Consider the following 18,441-nt stretch of genomic DNA (forward strand, 5'->3'; position numbering starts at 1 on the left):
TCAGGTACAAAGCTTCCCTGAAAAATTCTAATGCTTTTATTAATGTTGGTAAAAAATGCTAGTGTTTCTTGTTCTAGGGTCATGAGCAAAGACTTAAGCTTGAGAAGAAAAAAAAGTCTTTGATCATTTATCTTGGGATCTCTGTTGACCGGCGACTTCCCATTTTATAAATTAACAGCCAGACTTGGTTTTCTCTGACTAATGATCCCCATCTCCCAGAAGACTCAGTTCCGGTTCTGCTTCTGGTATGTCTCGCCAGTAAGGGAGCAGCAAAGGCAGGGAAGACACTTTCTTCTCTATCAAAGGCCATAGATGGCAGAACAAAAACTCATTTCCCTTTGGTGATAAGTGTAGTCCATCTGCTAAGTAGGATGAAACGTTCTGTAAGGGAGAGGACTTGGTTAGAAAACTGGCTTGCATATCTTTAAAGGCCAGTGCACGCCTGTCCTTGCTGTGGCCCCACCTGGCAGACCCCATGCCCGGCAGCCTTCAGGTACTGCGGTAGCATCTGGGTGCGTTTTGCATTATCAGATGCTCACAAGCCCTTTGTAGATGTAGGTTTGTACAGATGGAGCTTCCTAAAACCGCACACCACTGGCATGTGAGCTGAGACATCTTTCTAGGTCGTCATGAGTGAATGTGCATTAATGTAATCAATGAAAAATGTGGTAAAATTGCTCAGAGCCCAGTGTGTCACATAGTTTTTGACTCTCTCAGCCTACATAGTAAACTGATAGGCAAGTTAGTAGGTAAAAGAGCCATCCAACCTGGAACAGTAATTGCTGGGATGTTAGAGGCCAGTCTCCCCACGCCCAGATCTCAGGAACATTCCTCATTCAGCCCTTTCTCCTTTGGCAAAGAACCCTTCTCTAGGCAGAGCTCCCTGCCACATCCCTGTTAGAACTGGGGTGGGCAGCCAGTTCAGATGTTTGCAGACCAGGGGTTTCAGCTCTCACTGCGTATCTCCCAGGCCTTGGTTTACATCAGATGAGCTTTAAGGAAGCCCCTCTCAGTGCTAGAATCGTCATGTGATTAAGAAGGACTTCCTCATTTTCTCTAGCAGCACAGGTAGAAGCTTCACCCAGATGAAACCAGAACTCTGGCTGCAGCCCCCCTTTAGCACTCACGCTGCCAAGGCTGCCTCTGACCTGGGAGTCCACGGACGCCAAGTCTACCCAGAGAAATGAAACCTTGGCTGAACACCCAGGAGTGGAATTGCTGGGTCTCATGCTGGTGTGCATTTAATTGTCTTCCTAAGTGGCTGGGCTTTCTGCCTTTAAAACAGTAATTACAATTACATATCTCAAAGTACAGATTTTAGCTAGTACCATATTTTACTCAAATTCATTATTTTGCCTGTTAATGGGTTTTAACTATACTCCATATTCTAAATGCATCTGGCCTGGATGTTCTTAAACATGAACCATTTATTGCTTATTTCTCTAAATGCTAATTCCTTACTATTAAGTGGGTTCCCAGTGTGTGCTGCAAACTGCTGAATGCGGCTAAGGGCCTGGCTGAGGAAGGGGCTGGGTCTGCAAGCAGTCCTGGCGCCTCTCCACCTCCCCTCTGCCCTGGCATTTGTGTTGTAATTGGTGAAAGGGCCAACTATCTTACGTACTCTGAGCTGCTCCAGGCAGAGCCACACGTACGTGGGGCACCTGTGTGATCCTATGCACTCTGAACCGAGTAATTAACATACCTGCTTGTTCTTCTGCATGAGGGTCCACAGGTCAAGGGCATCAGTCCCACAGTCTTGGGCTACTTGTAAACAGGCACTGGCATATTCACCGACAACTGAGTTCAGGCGATTTAGTTTGCAACCTGAGAAAAGCCCAGGTAGAAACGTGATATCAACAAATCCTGTGTGAGTTCCACTGAGCTGGACAGTTTTCCTGTTCAAGTAAACAGGCACGTGTGCATGGCCCTGGCATGGTCCAGCACAAGCAAGGACAGGTTACTGGTATACCGCTCCACCCACCAACAGGAGCACGGACAATGGGGACGAGGGAGCCGGTAGGGGTCACTGTGGCCTCTTGAGGGGCTTGGCGGGCCACCACCCTGAGTTTCTATGTGTAGCAGGAAGCCATTGCAAAGGCATTTGTAGACTTTAAACCAGCAAAGAAATCTTGAGAGCTGGAAGGGACCACAGAGGTCATTAGGCTAATGCAGGGGTTAGCAACCTCTCTCTTCAACAGGCTGGGTAGTAAATATGTTAGGCTTTGCAGGCATAAGGTCTCTGCCAACTCTTTGTCCTGCCACTGCAGCTCACAAGTAGTCATGGACAGTACGCAGTCAGTGGGCCCAGCTGACTTCCAGCAGTCAGCAGGTTGACCCCCAGTCTTATGTGGTGAGTCTCAAACTTAAGCATAAGTCAGAACTACTCGGACTCCACCCCCGAGTTCTGATGCAGCAGGTTTGGGACAGAGTCCAACAACCTGCATTTCTACCGGTTGCTTAGGTGATGTTGATCTGCTGACCTAGGACCACACAAGAACCACATGCTGTCTGATGGCTCATAAACCTGGCTGATGCAAACAATAAATGTTTGACATCAGAACTCAATACACATCTATATAAGTATAGCTAATCTCACAAAACAATGCCTACTGCGTTCTAGATGTGATTTTCTATTTCAGTAAAAAAAGGTAACTCAATTGGCTTCAGGATCCACACATGGACTGTTAACCTGCAATCTGAGAAGCACTAACAGTTCTGACTTACACACCTCTGGCCATCCAGGCTTAGCGTGAATGTTCCTGCAACAACGGGCTTCCTGCCTTACAAGCAAGCCCTTGATACAAGGCAGAATGCCACTCTGAGCTAAAACAGGACACACCGTCCTCTTCCCATGACAACACCCTTCAAATACCTGAGGGTGCCTGGCCTAGCTCCTGCTGTCTGTCCTCTCCTCCAGAGTAAGCTTTCCCATTTGCCCCTGGGGAGCATTCCTTGACAGCTCTAAGTTCTGCTTCAATACTCTGAACAGACCTCTGTTAAAACACTATCACATTGCTGCAAGTATCTATTTACTTGTCTCCCTTACTAGCCCAAGAGGCAGGAACTGGGTTCTAGTCATATCTGTGTTCTGAGCATCTGGCCAGGTCCTGGCACTGTGCAAAGGTAGAGTTTGTGGGCACAGAAGTGCCTCCAGGAGGAGCAAGGCAGGACCTAGTGCTGGCGTGCCCACTGGCTGCATTCCGGGACTCCGTCACAAGCGAGGCAGCAGGGCCTGCACCCGAGCACCTCCACCGGTGAGCCTGCATGGGACCTTTGCTTTGGGAAAAAGACGTCCCACTGCTGCAGGGAGCTTCCACAGGCGAGGCGGGAAAGGGCCCCACCACACCGGGGGCAGAGCGGCCAGCTACAGGCACTTCCGCTGTGTGGAGTAAGAACACCCCAGATGTGGACTTCTGTGTCAAAGCACACCCCCCCAGGCTCAGAACCATGTGGGGAACCACAGTTTATCTATTTGCTCACAGACCCTGGCTCAGCTGTCTGCACAATTCTCAACAGCTCCAGGTGTGCACCTTGGTGTTTGGCAAACACCAGGCCAGAGGCTCAATTTGTCCAAAGCAAGAATCCCTTTTCTATGTTGAAATGATCTCAGGCAGGACTAACAGAAGCTATCCTTTTATTGTTGAACCTCAGTTGATTGAAAACAGACTGGTATGGATTTAGCCCTAAGAACCCGAGGTGCACAGGATGGAAACCACTGTCCCATCAAATGCTGGTCTGACACCACACTTGGCTTACCTAGCGTGAGGCACTCCTTTTCCCAAGCTGCCTCACAGAGGGGGGGTGGTGTGATGAGAACGATCCTGTGCTCAGGGACGCCCACAGACTTCAGGTACTGCACCATGCTCTTTAGGTTCCCACTGTACTCATGCAGGGGGATGTGCTGCTTGGGATTCTCATCTGTTCAGGAGGAACACGGATACTTCAGCCCAGATGCAGGTTTGCTCTAAGTGACAACAACTGAGATTAGCAAACACTCACAAATAATTATGATTCATCATGTCCCTGGGGACTTGTTTGGCACTAAGGACAGCAAGAAAAGGAAGAATTCAAGTACACGGTTCTTTAAAAAACAGACTTCAAAAGCTCTGACCTTTTAAGTACTCACCTCTTTTCCAGCGGAGAAATGAATCCATTGGGTTGAATCGGTAAAGAAAAGAGCCTGGGCTGCTCCCGAGACTCCCTCAGGACTATCCTGGTTCTGTCACTGAGCAACAACCTACCCACGGGTAAATGCTCAGCTTTCTGTCCTGGCTCTCTACCTGGTAAAATGAGGACGGGGTCCACTCGGAATCGTCGTGAAAATTACACAAGCCAAGCCTGCGAAGCAGAGCAAGGCGCCTGCGGCGAGCAGCACACAAGTGCGTGCTGTCGGTCGCCTCTGCCACTGTGGTTGGGAAGGAGGGGGGAGGGGCTCACACCGAGAATCAGGGCCCCCTACAGGCCCCCTGCCAGCTATTGGAGAAAGGGTATCACCCAGAAAACCTCTCTTGGCACTTGTATGTACCTCTTTCCTGTCTTTTCCATGTGGATGGGTATACTTAAAAAAAAAATCTGGGGAACCACACTGAAGACACACACCAGATTGTGTTTCCGCATATCATACGAGCATTTGTGTCCACAAACAATCCTCAGAAACATGGTGTTGAGTTGTAGGGTGACTATGATGCTTTTTCTTTACAGCATTCTAGTTTTTTCTGCTATTACAAGTAACTATTCATAGAAACCCCTGCATGTATACTTGCTGCATTACTATTTCCTTAGGCTTCATTTCTTGATGAGGGAATTCTCAACAGATGCTGTCAAATAACTTTCCAGGAAGCTCACAGGTTCGTCCACCAGTAACGTAAGGGCCCCCATTGGACTCCACGCTCGGCAGCTCTTAAGTATTACTGCTTAACACTGCTTCCTTCCAATGGAGTCAAAAACCAAAATTCCTCATTTCAGTTTGCAGCTTTTGAACTGCTGAGGTCGGAACACATTTTCAAACCCATACTGACTTGCTGCCTTGCCGGCTTCTCTACTGGAGTATTTTTCTGATTGCCACCTTGAAGACATGAGACTTTTCGCCATGTTTTTGCAAATATTCTCAATGTTTCATTTTTTTCTGTCTTGACATAAAGCTATTTTATTTCATATACCTGTTTTTCCCTTTGCAATTTCCTCCATTATTTTTAAGCTCAGCAAGTATTTTTCCGTGTCCTAAATTTGATAAAAAATTCTATTCTTGGACTTTTCCTTCCTACAGGTTTTGGTGTAAGATGTGAAGGGTAAGACCTGACTTTCCTAACTTTTGGTTACATTCTCCACTAGCACCCGTGCCTGATTCTTTCTCAGAGGCAGCAGATGCTGCTCCTTCTCTCCAGCTCCGCGACTGTCCCCAGAGCGCCCACGAGTGGCCGCTGCGAGGCGGGGGGAGGCCAGGAGAAACCGGAAGCTGACTACCCAGCCTTCTAAAATGAAAGGCTGGCTTTCTTCCTTCATGCTGCGCAGAGGGAAGAGAAAGGGCTGCTCATGGCCAGGCCTAGTCACAGTGGCAGTTCTCCCCAAAACACAGGAGACGGGGCTCCTTCACTGCCACCCACGGTTCAGGTCTGTCCCTGGGGCAGGGGCTGCTTCCCTGCAAGGTTTACAAAGTGAGCCCTTGCTGCCAACTATGTCAGCTAGAGAGAAGAAAACACAGGAAGTTTAGCACAGTACTAAATGGGCGGGAGAAGACATTGTTTGAAATCTGAGGTCCGCCAACAACCCAGACATGTAGAAAATCAAGTCAGGTATAAAATTCCTTGACATTAAAACCAGAAGAAATACACATAAGTAAACTCAGTGAACTCACTGTAAATTTGGCAAATTTTTATCTACTGGGAAATAACAGTTAAAAAAAGTACACAAATTTGCTATAACATAAAAATACTGAACTAGGAAAACAAAAATGCCTTTACCTTTTAGTGCACTGTCATTGGCACCAAAGAAAATTGTAACTGCTACTGGGGTGTCCAAACTGTTCCCTTTCCTGATTAAGCTTGGAAGGATAATTTTGGCCCATCTGGTATTATAACCTGAAAATCCACGATTCAGAACATCACATTTTCTGCAATGAAATTTTAAAAGAACATGAATTACGGGCAAAGAATTATTCCCAGTCCCTGTAGCCAACCTTTGGTGAGTGTGTGCTCTCTGGGCTTGTAGCGCCCTTTGTCACGGCCCTGTTTCACTCTGACAAGAGCAGCACACAGTTGAAGCACGCCAGGCTTCCTTAAGTCATTCAAATACAGGTAAGGAGGAGTTACGAACAAAGGGGCTGTGTCAGTGTGCAGACTAGCTGATCTCATGCACAGTCAGTGAGGTACTTTTTTAAAATGGAGTTTATTGCAGACAGGTACTAACCTGAGCAAGAATCTTAGCTAGAAAGCCACTGATTAACTGTAACAAGATTTAGAGAAGATTCAGGTTCATAGCAAAACTGAGAGAAAGGTAGAGATTTCCCATATCCACCCCCCCACCACACAGACTCCCTCCCTATCAGCACCCCCCAAGAGTGGGGTATTTCATGTGATAAACCTACACTGACACAGAATTGTCACCTAATGACTTTATTATGATTTGATAATTTTAGTAAATATATTAGTTATGTTTCCATTTAAGCCAGTTCATTAACAGGCCCTTTTTCCTTTGAAAAATGAGTTCACGCAGTACCGGGTGGTACAGTGAAGACAAACCAGGGGTCCTGAGCTGTTGCCTCATCACTTAGTGGCTGTGACCCTGGGTATGTTTGTTGATGCTTAAACTTGTCCATAATAGATTTTTTCTTACCAATCTCGGAACTGAACTTATGGTTAGCAAATTGATGTGGCTCACTTTGGTGTATGGTTTAAATTCCTACATAGAAGCAACTAAGCAGAGACGCTAGGGCACCATGAATAACCACAGGCTTCAAGGCCCGGCAACAGCTGCCACCAGAGGGGAGCAGACGAGGCCTTGGCTTTGATGTACTCAAAGTTCCCAGCATTCATAAATCTTGGGAAAACTGACAAAAAAATGAAGTCACATTTCTAAGTGTGATTCTTGGTGTTTTTAATATGTGATGATTATTAAAAGCTAACTAGCCATTTTAAAGACCCAATTTACAATAACTCAAAATGGAATTCTCTGGAATTTTGCCAAGGTGGTTTTTCTTAAATCCATCCGATGGTTTAGTCACTGCAGCACTTAGAATCCAAAAGGCAAGGCAGCGTCCTCCCTGGGGCCCATGTGCGCGACGGTAAAGCTGCAAGGTCCAGAATCAGAGCAGCCAGTGCCTGGGTCTCCCACCATGACTAGCAACGGGGCCCGGGCCATTTACTTACCTTCTCTGCACCCCTCCGCCCCGCCAGCCGATCACCTAACCTGCCAGGCTGTGTGAGGATTAAAAGTAGTGTAGTGGCCAGATACATATAAGCAGCTCAATGAATGGCAGCTGTTACAGAATTTTTTCTTTAATTACTATAAGGCTGTGAACCAGGAAAAAAAGTGCTTGTGAGAGGCTCAGGGTTGAAAGTGTTAAGGTTTGCATCTGAAAAGGGAAGAATATTTGAATTTCTCTGGATTGAATAATATATTAAAAATGCTTAAGAAACTGGAAAATTAAGAAAGGTTTTTACATAAATTAATGGCTAGTAACAGGTATTTTTCAAATGGAGATGGGAAAAGGAGGGGTTAAGAACTAAAAGATTCCTTCCAAAGCATCCAGGCTCTGTAACATTGCTTTCCAGGAAAAATGTAAATCAGGTGTTTTATCAAAAACAGGCAAGAGCATATCTTCAAAAGCAAACAGCAGATGCTTTAAAACTGGAAAAGGTAAGTTTATTATAACTTCAAATCTTTCAAACCAAGTATTTTTAAAGAAATACTTTAAAAATTGATGAAATACGTAAATAAATTTAAAAAGGATCTCAAATGTATTTAAGAATTGTTAAAATGCTTTTATGAGTATACAAAGATCTTATTTAAAGCTAAAACTTAAAGTTGTCACTAGGAGACAGGCAGTACTGAAGGGCAGTGACAGTAGGGGGGTCTCTAAACAACTTTCAGACTTAGAAACAGAGTTAAAACACTGGAACCGTTCAGGACTGTGCAGATGTCTAAGCAGACATGAGGGGCCTAGTCTGCAAAAAATTCACCCCAAGTGTTAACACAGCCAAAGAACGAATGCATCCATCAGAAGGGCAGCTGTCTGCCATGGAGCAGGAGGAAGTTACCAGTTATGGTAATAACCAAGGAGGGTCTGGTCCCTGGGTGGTGATGCAGATGGTGCTCTGATGCCAGGCACCGTCGAGCGGCTTGATGACCTAAGTGACTTAGCCTTTGTTTCCCCACAGCCTCCTAGTTCACCCTGTAGATCTGCCTGTTGGACAAATGGGGGCACATTCCATTCTTTATCTTTTGTTCAGTTGGGTATTTAGTTTGTAATATGCTCGTGAGCTTGGCTTTCTTGAGTGCAGCCAGGAAGAAGGGGAAGTCACACAAATAAGTCATAACAGACCATACCCTGTCCACAACTTTGTCTTTTCTTGCAATTACTTTCAATTTTGAAAAATAACTAGCTAATTAAGTGGCCTTCTAGCAACCACACCTATAAACTATCAATTCTGACAAAATTTTAGTACTAAAATTAACTATTTTTGAAAGAAACATTTGAAATGCCTACTAGAGTTTTTCAGGTCATGTGAATTATTATTTAGCCTTTCAAGTCTCTTCTATTTTGAAATTAAAAGGTTAATGGACTAATCAGTTACTGGACTACTAAAAATTAAAGCTAGTATTTACTGAGCACTTTAGGCCCCAGACATTTGGCTAAGCCAGCACACATTAGCTCATCCGCCCTCCCCGCGGGAAAGCAGGTGCCCTGTCATCTCCGGAGGCTTAGCAGCAAGGGCCCCAGAGCCAGGCCACCTGCCACTTCTTAGCTGGTCAGACTTGCTATTTAACCTCTCTCCACCTTATTTTTCTCAGCTTCAAAATGGAGAGAATGATGCATCACCCTGTACAGGGTAACTGTAAAGGTTAAATGAGACCATATACATGAAACATTTTTAATGGTCTCTGGCACATGGTAAGCATTCAATAAACGTTAGTTATGATCCTACTTTATAGAAAACAGGAATGAAATGATACTTTCATGTTTTTAGATTAAGTCCACTTAAAAAGAGAAAGCATTTGGGAACAGAGAAAGTTAGAAGGTCAATTTTTTCATTTCTAGTTTATGGGATAAAAGGAGAAAGTGAAGACATTTTAAAACACATTTTATATTTAGAAATAAAATAATTTTCTTGGTGTGTTAATTATACTGATGAAAATTATCAAGTATACTAAGCTGGTTACTACTGGTTCTTGGGTCTACTGTCTTAATGTGGAAAATAATTCTAAATATTTCTGAATATTAACCTCAAATTGGGTCATTGTTTCTCTCTTAGTGACTTTAAGTTGCTTAAATTAAGTATGGCAAATAAGAGACCAAAAATCATCATCATTTGGTACGTTTTATAAAAAGAATTTGGGGAGGAAAAAACTATCCAAAAATGAATCCAACTTTGGTTTAAGAATCTATTTTGCTTTCAGTTGAACTCCTACGAATCATTCAAATCATAACCACCATAACTGAATAAGAGCTTTTCTTCTTTAGAGGGTGAGCAGCTGCATTTTTTGGATCCAAACCCCTAATATATTTGTCAGAACTTTCCGTTTTTACTTAACCCTGAGTGCTTAGCCTTCCTCTTCCTACCAACTCGGCAGGAAGGGCCAGCGAGGACGAGCAGAGGGTCTGGATCACTCACTCTCCTCTCCTGAGACACAATTACATTTTCCATCAACAAATACTCAAGTTACCAGGTCTAGAAAGCGTTCTCACCTGACCAGCTTGTCAGCCAGTGACGCTCCCCATCCACCCTGCTGGAAAGAAAACTGAGAGAAGAAAAGCCCATTACTCCTCATAATGTACTGCGGACATCTCAGTAAGGGGCATTGGGTTTCCTCTCTGCGCTCCCAGGCTGGGCCTCCATTTGCTTTGCCCAGAGGTCACTTCAGGGGTTACTACAGCTATACCCTTCGCAGCACCCTGGAAATAGGGGGCAGTTTTCTTCCTTGTCACTTGGAGTCACCTGCGTTGTATTTGACACCTAATATGAGAGTTACTGTCATTTAGAAAAGCTACTCAAATCTGTGCACAATAAATAAAAACTGTATGTTCAGTTAGGAAATGAAGTCCACGCTGTACTACCTTTCCATAGTTGTAAATATTGAAAAGGAAGTTACAGAACTCAGGGTGTACACTTTTTGATACATGGTCACGTGCAATTCGGAAAGCCCGTACTGCCCTAGATGCCTAAAGATGTTACCAATTGTTGGCACAAACACAGAAAACTGATACAGGCGCGTCTGCATGCGAGGAAAAAAAAAACAAACCCAAAAACAAAAAAGTCACGGGAAAGTAACTTTTTAAAGTACTCGCTCTCTGAAATGAGAACATACATTTTTCCTTAGTGTGAACTGAAATGACCCTGGGTGAAAAGATCACCTTCTACTTTACTTGCGGAGGCATTTTATTCAAAATCACCCAGTTCCACCGGAGGAAGCACAGGGGCGAACTGGTTCCGAGGGCTCGCTGCAGCGAACGGGGTGTGCAACACCGCGGGGAGCGACTCGGCCGCCGCCGCGGCGGGTCCAGGTGAGCCTCCGGGAAGCCCCGCGCGGGACACAAGCACTCTTCGCGCCGGCAAAGCGCGGCGCCCTCAGGCTCTGCCACCCCCGGGGCGTGGGCGCACGCGGCCCGGCCCTGCCCGCGCTCACCGCACCCGCAGAACCGCGCTAGGACTAAACGGGGCGGCGCGCGCCCACGGCGCAGCCCCAGCGGGGCCGACACCGCCCCGGCAACGGGAGCCTCCCCGCGCCCGGGGGGCGGCCGGGGCGCGGCGCTCGGTCGGGTGGCTGCTGGAGCGCGGCATCCGCCCAGGCCTGCCTCGGGGGCGCTCGGCCTTCGGGGCAGCTCTGCCGGGGCGGCGGCGGCAGGCAGGTGGCCTCGACGGCTCGTCCCGACGGGAGGGAGGCGCGGGGCGCAGGCGGAGCCGGAAAGACCAGCCCCGCGGCTCAGCGCCCAAGAGACGGGCCACGCGAGGGCCGAGCCGGGCTCCGCGGCCAGGGCCGGGCTGGGCAGCGGTACCTGGGTGATGGAGTCTCCGAAGAGCAACACCCGAGGCCACAGCGGAGGGCTGCCGCGGGCCACCGCGTCGCACAGCGCCATAGCTCCGGGGCGGGGCCAGGCCGGATATCCGGGCGGGGCGAGCGGGGCGGGGCCAGGTCGGGGATTGGGGCGGGGCGCGCGCAGCCTTATATGTGGTGGCGCCGTGGGGGCAGGTGGCTCTTCCTTCTGTGCTCGCTCGGGCCTCCTCTACGCGCCTCTTTGGCGACCAACCAGTCACTTATAAGACGTGTTGCTTCTTGGAAAGCTCGGCCTCGTCTTCGTTCCTCCCGAGGTTGGTGGGGAGCCCACGCGCCCCCAGGAGGCGCCGCGAGGCCGGAGGGCCGCCCAACTGCCAACCCACCCGCCCTCTAGCCGTTGTTCCCGCAGCTGCCCCGGCGGACTCCCAACCCCGAAAGGAGAGCGACCGTGCTGCTCCCAACAACCATCTCTTGTTAAGTAAAAACCACTGGGCGAAGGTTTTGACCTGTTAAGAAAAACATTCGTGACATTTGCTCAAGACAGGCAGATTGTACACCACACGGGGTTTGCAGTAGGGGACTCAGGAAGTAAAAGGGGATTTGTATAGCCAAGGAGCAGGGCGCGGAGTCGGGAGGGTGTAACATCACTGAGGCAGGCTCCTTTTGCTGAACTGACCTGACAGGACTCAGGCTGAAGGCAGGCCTGGGTGACCTGGTACCGGGTGGGGGATTTTCGCTAAGGGCACCCCGACAGCAGGGTTCTTACTAAAACTGGATGCGGGGGGCGCCTACTCGGAATGCTCGAGCTTGACTCATGTTTGATCAAAGGAGGGTCCTTGTCACCTCAGCCAGGCGGTGAAGTGTGATGGCTGTGATGAAAATGAGCCACAACGATGTCTTGAAACAACCCGGCTTGAGGCGAAAACCAGAGCAAGGGGCGCAGTGCAGTTAGAAAGCCACCATAACTGGTGTGGCTGGGGCTGGGGTGTAGGGTGGGAGGGCGATGCAGCCAGGACCAATCTCAGGCCAGTGGTTCCCGGGCTTCAACTAGGATCCACCTGCGGAGCTTTAAAAATGTGCTGAAAAAAGACCCTCCCTCCAGACCAACTGACTTAACTAATGGTGGTTACATTACACATGGCACAGCATGTTTGTAATGCTCCCCAGATGATTCCAACTGTAGCCAAGGTTGCGAACCCCTGTTAGGCCAAGTTCAGGTGTTTGCATTCCATCCTACTTTAGTCCTTCAGGGCAGGTCTGCATGTTTTAGAAAACTACACGGGGAGGAGAAGGGACGTTGTGGCAGGAATCGGAGGGGAGAGGATGACTTGGGCTCAAAGAGCCACAGTGGAGATAAAGACAGATTCAAGGACAGTTTAGAACCTTAACTAAAACTGGTTACCTCAGGAGAAAGGACATGTTCCCTTTTGCTGTATACATTTTGTTCAGGTATTACAAGTGTGAATATTGTATATCAACTATATTCCAATAAAAAAAGATACTACCAATGTGTATTTTTTTGGTAACAATGTTTTTAAATCTATTATAACCAAATCTTAATGACATTTACAAAAGGTGACCTACAGACCTTGGATTTGGGCCAAAGACAACGTAAGGTATCCTATAGAAATAAATATATTTCAAGTAAAAATTCAGATCCATGCATTGAAGTTTGTCACAAAAGCACAGGAAAAGACCAGTTAATGGTTTTAAGTCACCAAAAGGTGAGACTGGATGAAGACTAACCAGTGTGAGTGGGATTTGGCGACTATGGATAACCAGTGCCCTAAGCGTGGCGGTGAGTTAGGTAACCAGCTCGTGCACGTGCTCACTCCCCGGCAGGGGGAGCAGGCAGAGCTGTTCCTTGGAGTAAATGGCGAAGGAGCCCCTAGCGAGTTGACCTGCTCCCTCGGCACTGGACACTCCTGTGTCTAACTTGTTCAGGTAACTGGTTAATGATTTACACATGGAGCGATTCAACAAATGACACCTGAGTACCCTTGAACTTGCGTCATAAAAATGATATTCTGAATATCTCTGAATTGAATGTATAGATATTATACAAAGAAAATACTGAATCCCAGAAGTCATAATTTTACAGATGTATAAATTAATGAATTTGGCAAGAGTATCAGGAGAGAATAGAAAAGGGGCTTGACTTTAAGTGATAATCTCTATTCCAAATTCAGAATACAGATACGAAGCTACCAAACCATCATTATTAAACAGGGTAAGATTCTGATTTAGTTATGAGCAGATCTTAAAGGCCTCAGTGGGAGGGCATTACATGCCTGGAAGGAGAATCAATAAATTCTAAACTAACAGGCAGTTTAGAAGTTCTAGAATAATGGACAAATTAGTTGGTAATTTAGCAGAATTCAAACTGTTGGAATAAAGGTCATTTGACATCAAAAGTAAATAGGCTACCCCAGAGAAACTAATGTATTTTATTTTAAGTAACAGAAATAGGTCAAGCATTAAAAAAAGTTTCACCATATACAGAGACACAGGTTCTCAATGAACTGGCGTAAGGGCCTCATACAGTCTCTGGGCAGCCAGCTCCACCATTTCCCGGAGGGATTCATCATCTTCACTTCCTTCTTCACATTCTACAGCCTGAAGGCGAAAGAACAAACACGCCTTTCAACTTAAAGCCTCTAGAACTATCACAGGGAAGATAAACTTACACTCTTTAAAAACAAATGTTCCCTATAGGGGTGGGAGTCACAGGTGCACCGGATCACCAAGAACCAGAATGGCTGCATCACACGCTTGTGCGCCAGCGCCTGGAAGCAGGGATTCCCAGCAGCATAATAACTGGATCTAATCCGTGATGAATTTTGGAGAAAAGAAAAATGTCTAGTGAGCTGTACTGACTTGAAAGCCCATACCTGAGCCAGTAATTGGATCCTCTGATCCAAGGAATTTAGCCTGCAACACAAATTACAGGCAAGCAATGGAGCATCTACTCAACATGTGGTATTAAATTTGATTTAGACTCACTAATAATCTTCTAGTTACTGTTTAACTACAAACAACTATGTTATTTAAGCAAAATTTTTTTTTTATCATACCACAATATTCCTTAAATAAAAACTTAGGAAAGAGAAAAAAGTAACACCTTTAAATTCTGAGCTAATGATAACTACTGTTAACCTTTCAGTGTATGACGTCCTAGACTTTTGGCTTTTACATAAATATTTAAAACAAAAATGGGATAATTTATCACACTTGCTATTTTTGAACTCTTCTTCACTCAGCAATGCAGCTGAACAACTATGTACATCGGTAAACCTACGTTGCTCTTGATGACTGTACCTGTGGTATTCCACATGGAAGGGTACCCCAGACACATAATTTATTAGTCTCCTACTCTTGGATATTTAAGTCTTTTGCAGTTTTATTTGTTATGATCAATGCTAAAATAGGTATTTTGCATACATATTTTTGGGTCTAATTTTCTTTGATTAAGGCCAGTAAGTGGAATTATGGATAAAGATATTTACCTTTTTAAGGCTTTTGTTATCTGTATCGCCAGACTGCCCTGCAGAGAGAGGGTACCACCTAATGTGTGGCACCCTCCTGCCCCAGGAGCACCTGGGAATAGCTGTTTTCCTCCTCCTTCACTATTCCCCAGTCATACTGCTCTTCACTCATGCCACTATGATATGCAAACAGTAACATTTCTTATGTTAAATATGTATTTCCTCTAATTATTAGTAGATCTGATCTGAACATGTGTTTCGTGTTCATTGGCTCTTTATTTCTTCTCTAGTGTATTACTTGTTTACGTTCTCAGCTTATTTTTCTACTAATGTAAAACCTAGTTTCTTGAAAATCTAGTCAAAATCATAACAAAAGAAATTTAAAACATATTATTTGTTTAGTAGACCTGTTCTAATCTTTCAAAACAGTATGAGGATGACACACTTATTCATTTATGCTTGTGAAATAACCCTGCAGTAACTGCCGCTGGGCGACCAGGACGCCCCACGCTCTTGAATTTTATTGTTTGGAAAAGCCACTTGGAAGAAATATTGCTGGTGCAAACAGAAGAGCAGCCTCTCTGAAAAATCTGGAATCTACTGCACGTCAAACCACAGAAATGCCAAGGTGGTTTAAGGCGTATTATGGAAAACGAGAACAGTGGAGTGACTTACACATGAGAAACCCCGTAACAGAATGAGAACTAAAATGTAAGGATATAAAACTCTCCATATAATAATATAAACACAACCTGTGAAAAAACAAATGTAGGAAAAACTGGAAGGAAATGCCAAAATGAAAAAAGTAAACTGTTAGGTGTGGGACCACAGATGATTTTTACTTTCACTTTACTTCCCAAATGTCGAAATGTAGGAAGGAACAGCCACATACCCGTGTCTCCAAGTTAATATTTGCAGTTTTTCCATCCACTGTGACACCAAGAATAGAACCATCTTTTACACTTACACAGTCTTCTCCAAATATGTCCCTTAAGATAAAGAAAGCAGCAATATTATTGGAGAATGCATTTACAAATTTGTATAGTTCTGTATATTTGGGAAAAAATAATACTGATTATAGGCCCTAATTCTGATGTAAAGCACTTATATCTGTACTTTCATCTACTCTGGAAATGTACTGCATAATTATTTACTTTTATATATTTATTATTAAAACAGGTAAAATACATGGCTATCCTTTATTGTGAATGATTTATTCAGCAGGCATTGTGTTAGGCATTTTATACATATTATCCTAACCTTTTTGTAAGGAGCCCCTTTTATACAAGAAAACAAGACATAGTAAAGTGATTTGCCTAAAGCCCGTGTCAATTAAGTAGAACTGGTGGTATTCAAATCTAGGTATCTAGACTGACCTGGCTCCCAGGTCCACTGGCTGTCTACTCCATTTAATCAATTCCCAATGTCTCCTCTGAGTTAAAATTTGCATTTTCTGAGCTGCTTCTCCATGCCCACTGCTGTGCTAGCCCCTGGGGACATGGAAATCCCAAAGACATCGCCTCTGTTACTGAGGATCATGAATTTCCACATTCATGCCCATCAGTTACAACAGCAGCCCAAACAGGAGGCTGGATGCAAGCGACAAAAGGTAGTCAGTGAATCTAAAATAATCCATCGAGTCAAGCTGTGGCCACAAGGTATTAAACGGGGGTCGGAGGCTATCAGCTGCTTTCTCTCTTAGGCAGTTAAGTATGTTTGAATAGGTTTGGCTGGGTAACCTAGTACTCAGAAAAAACACTATGATAACTACAGAAATATATTCAAAAGGTTTGGAAAAAAAGACTTTATTTTTATGTAATCAATTGTTGGTTTGTTTAAAGAAACCAGTAAGTTTATCCCGATATGATCCTAAGGCTATAAACAAGTGGAGTGACAAAGCGACAGTCGATAAACCAGGATCGACTTGGAAGTTCAAGCACACTGGTACCTCACAGTCATGAGGCAAATGTGAGCTCTGGCCCTTTATTTCATATTTGTTTCTAATGGTTCAAATGTATCTGTGGGAGGGTGTGGGAGAGGGCACTGGGGGTGGTGGTGGTGGCAGGGTTGTACCACCAGCCGCGCTCCCTGGGGAAGCTCAGCTCTTCCCAGGCAGCCCAGGCTTCTCTCCTGCACTCTGGGAGCAGGGCTCCCGGCAGCTGAATGGATCTCGTTACATGCCCCGGGCAGGTACAGGAGAGAATGGCAACTGTCTTCTACAAAAGGGCTTTTTAACCTGGGCTCCGGAAAGGCTTCCAGGCAGGGGCATCGAACCCCTTGAAAGCAAAGACAGAGTGTGGTTGTGTGCAAGTGTGTATTTCCCCTCCTGGGTGAAGTTCCATGGCCTCACCCAACCTTGCCTAAGGAATCAAAGAACGAAAATGATTAAGATATTCAGACCCCAAGGATAGCAGGTCAGGCTTCCAGAAACTGCAGAGTAAAGCCCTGTGCAAAAAGAGTAATGATTCCGGGGCCACTACAGCCACGGGGTTAGAACCAACACGGAACCTGCTGCCTTCTTCACGGCGACGGAAACCACTGTTCTTACAGCTGGTGTTCTCCTTGCGGAAAGAGATACTTCTTAAAGTCAAAATGACAACACCAAGAACACTTTTCTGAAGACGTGTAAAGGCTTCTGTAAGCAAAGCCATCATTTTAAGTCTATCTTAAGAACCACTAAATGGCCGCTTTAAAAGATTACCAGTATAGAATTTTGGGGAGAGGAAGAAAGGAACAGAAATGTTAACATGAAAACCTCCAAACATGCAGAATACCTTATTTTAATAGGTAAGATGTCTAGCTAAGTAACTTTCAATTTTAAGAATAGAAGCAGTCATTTATTCAACAAATATTTGAGAAATTACTTTGTTCAAGGCACTTGCTAGGTGCTGAAATTAATTTGTATTTGTAATTAATTGTTTAAAATTGATTGTAATTGAAAATAAATTGTAGTTATCTGCTATGAGCAGTTTTATATGATTATTTTATTTGGAAAAAGAAAATTCCGAAATCAGGCTTTAAAGTACTTGAGGAAAGGGGAAAGACCGAATGGCTGGTGTTTAGAAAAATACTGAGTTTAAAGGTTATTCATAGTTCACAGACTGAGAAGAATCTAAAAGAAAACCATCCTTAACATTTAATTCACATTTAAGAAGTAAATCTATAATAATTCTTAAAGGCTTTGCAATACAAGAATTAAATCTTAATAATTCTTAAAAGCTTTGTAATACTAGGTTAAGATGTTAGCACTTGCCCTCAATAACGGTGTTTCAATCTTTACCAACTATGCCAGCCAAGGTAGAAGGGTCCTGAGGTGCCGTATTAAGTAAAATGCATTTCATGGAGGAATGGATAACAGAACAGGTCACAAGTCCTTGGAGCTCACCTGCCACTCACTAGAGTGTTTAGCTAGAAGGAAGTGGTTTAAACTGCTTTACTGATGAAAACAGGCCCTCAGAGTTAAGTGACCTCATCTGAGCCTTCCGACCATCAGCAAGGGAGCCAGCGCCGAATCCAGGCGCCCTCCTCCCCACTCGGCCCCGCAGCCCCACCCGGCAACGGCGCGACACTTACTGGAGCATGATCTCCAGCCTCTTGCTGTACACGTGCATTTCTAATTTTTTAGAAACCTTTTGTACTGCACCTGGGGAAAAAAAGAATTTCAATTTCCAAATTCCTATTTAGGATAATTTCCAAATCAATAATCAAAACAGAGTTCCTGAGAAGTCAAAGCGATTACAGAATC

The 18,441-nt window shown here is 45.0% G+C and overlaps 2 protein-coding genes across 7 annotated transcripts in view; both read right to left on the bottom strand.

Annotated features, from left to right (window-relative positions):
* On the bottom strand, positions 1-11,336 carry IAH1 (isoamyl acetate hydrolyzing esterase 1 (putative)). Of its 5 annotated transcripts, none has more exons than XM_036881903.2 (6): positions 11,213-11,336; positions 9,905-9,957; positions 5,961-6,109; positions 3,757-3,918; positions 1,703-1,824; positions 1-381 (listed from the first exon to the last, which is right to left on the bottom strand). In XM_036881903.2, the coding sequence occupies exons 1-6, from the start codon at positions 11,291-11,293 to the stop codon at positions 199-201; spliced, it is 750 nt and encodes a 249-aa protein (XP_036737798.2). In that variant the 5' UTR covers positions 11,294-11,336; the 3' UTR covers positions 1-198. The 5 variants fall into 5 exon arrangements, with proteins under 5 accessions (XP_036737798.2, XP_057353448.1, XP_057353446.1 ...); XM_057497465.1 differs by having other exon boundaries at positions 5,961-6,077; positions 11,213-11,332; XM_057497463.1 differs by lacking the exons at positions 9,905-9,957; positions 11,213-11,336 and adding an exon at positions 4,127-4,280 and having other exon boundaries at positions 5,961-6,081.
* A 2,306-nt stretch (positions 11,337-13,642) lies between these two features.
* The window catches only part of CPSF3 (cleavage and polyadenylation specific factor 3), a 32,064-nt gene continuing 27,265 nt past the window's right edge, over positions 13,643-18,441 (bottom strand). For both annotated transcript variants that reach the window (XM_036881900.2, XM_036881902.2), the window contains 3 exons: positions 18,270-18,339; positions 15,589-15,685; positions 13,643-13,827 (listed from right to left, as the gene is read on the bottom strand). In XM_036881900.2, coding sequence (XP_036737795.1) covers positions 13,726-13,827; positions 15,589-15,685; positions 18,270-18,339 — 269 coding nt within the window. In that variant the 3' untranslated portion in view covers positions 13,643-13,725. The remainder of the gene's footprint in view (positions 13,828-15,588; positions 15,686-18,269; positions 18,340-18,441) is intronic.

Source organism: Manis pentadactyla, chromosome 2 (assembly GCF_030020395.1).
Source record: "Manis pentadactyla isolate mManPen7 chromosome 2, mManPen7.hap1, whole genome shotgun sequence".
In the NCBI taxonomy this organism is placed as follows: domain Eukaryota; kingdom Metazoa; phylum Chordata; class Mammalia; order Pholidota; family Manidae; genus Manis; species Manis pentadactyla.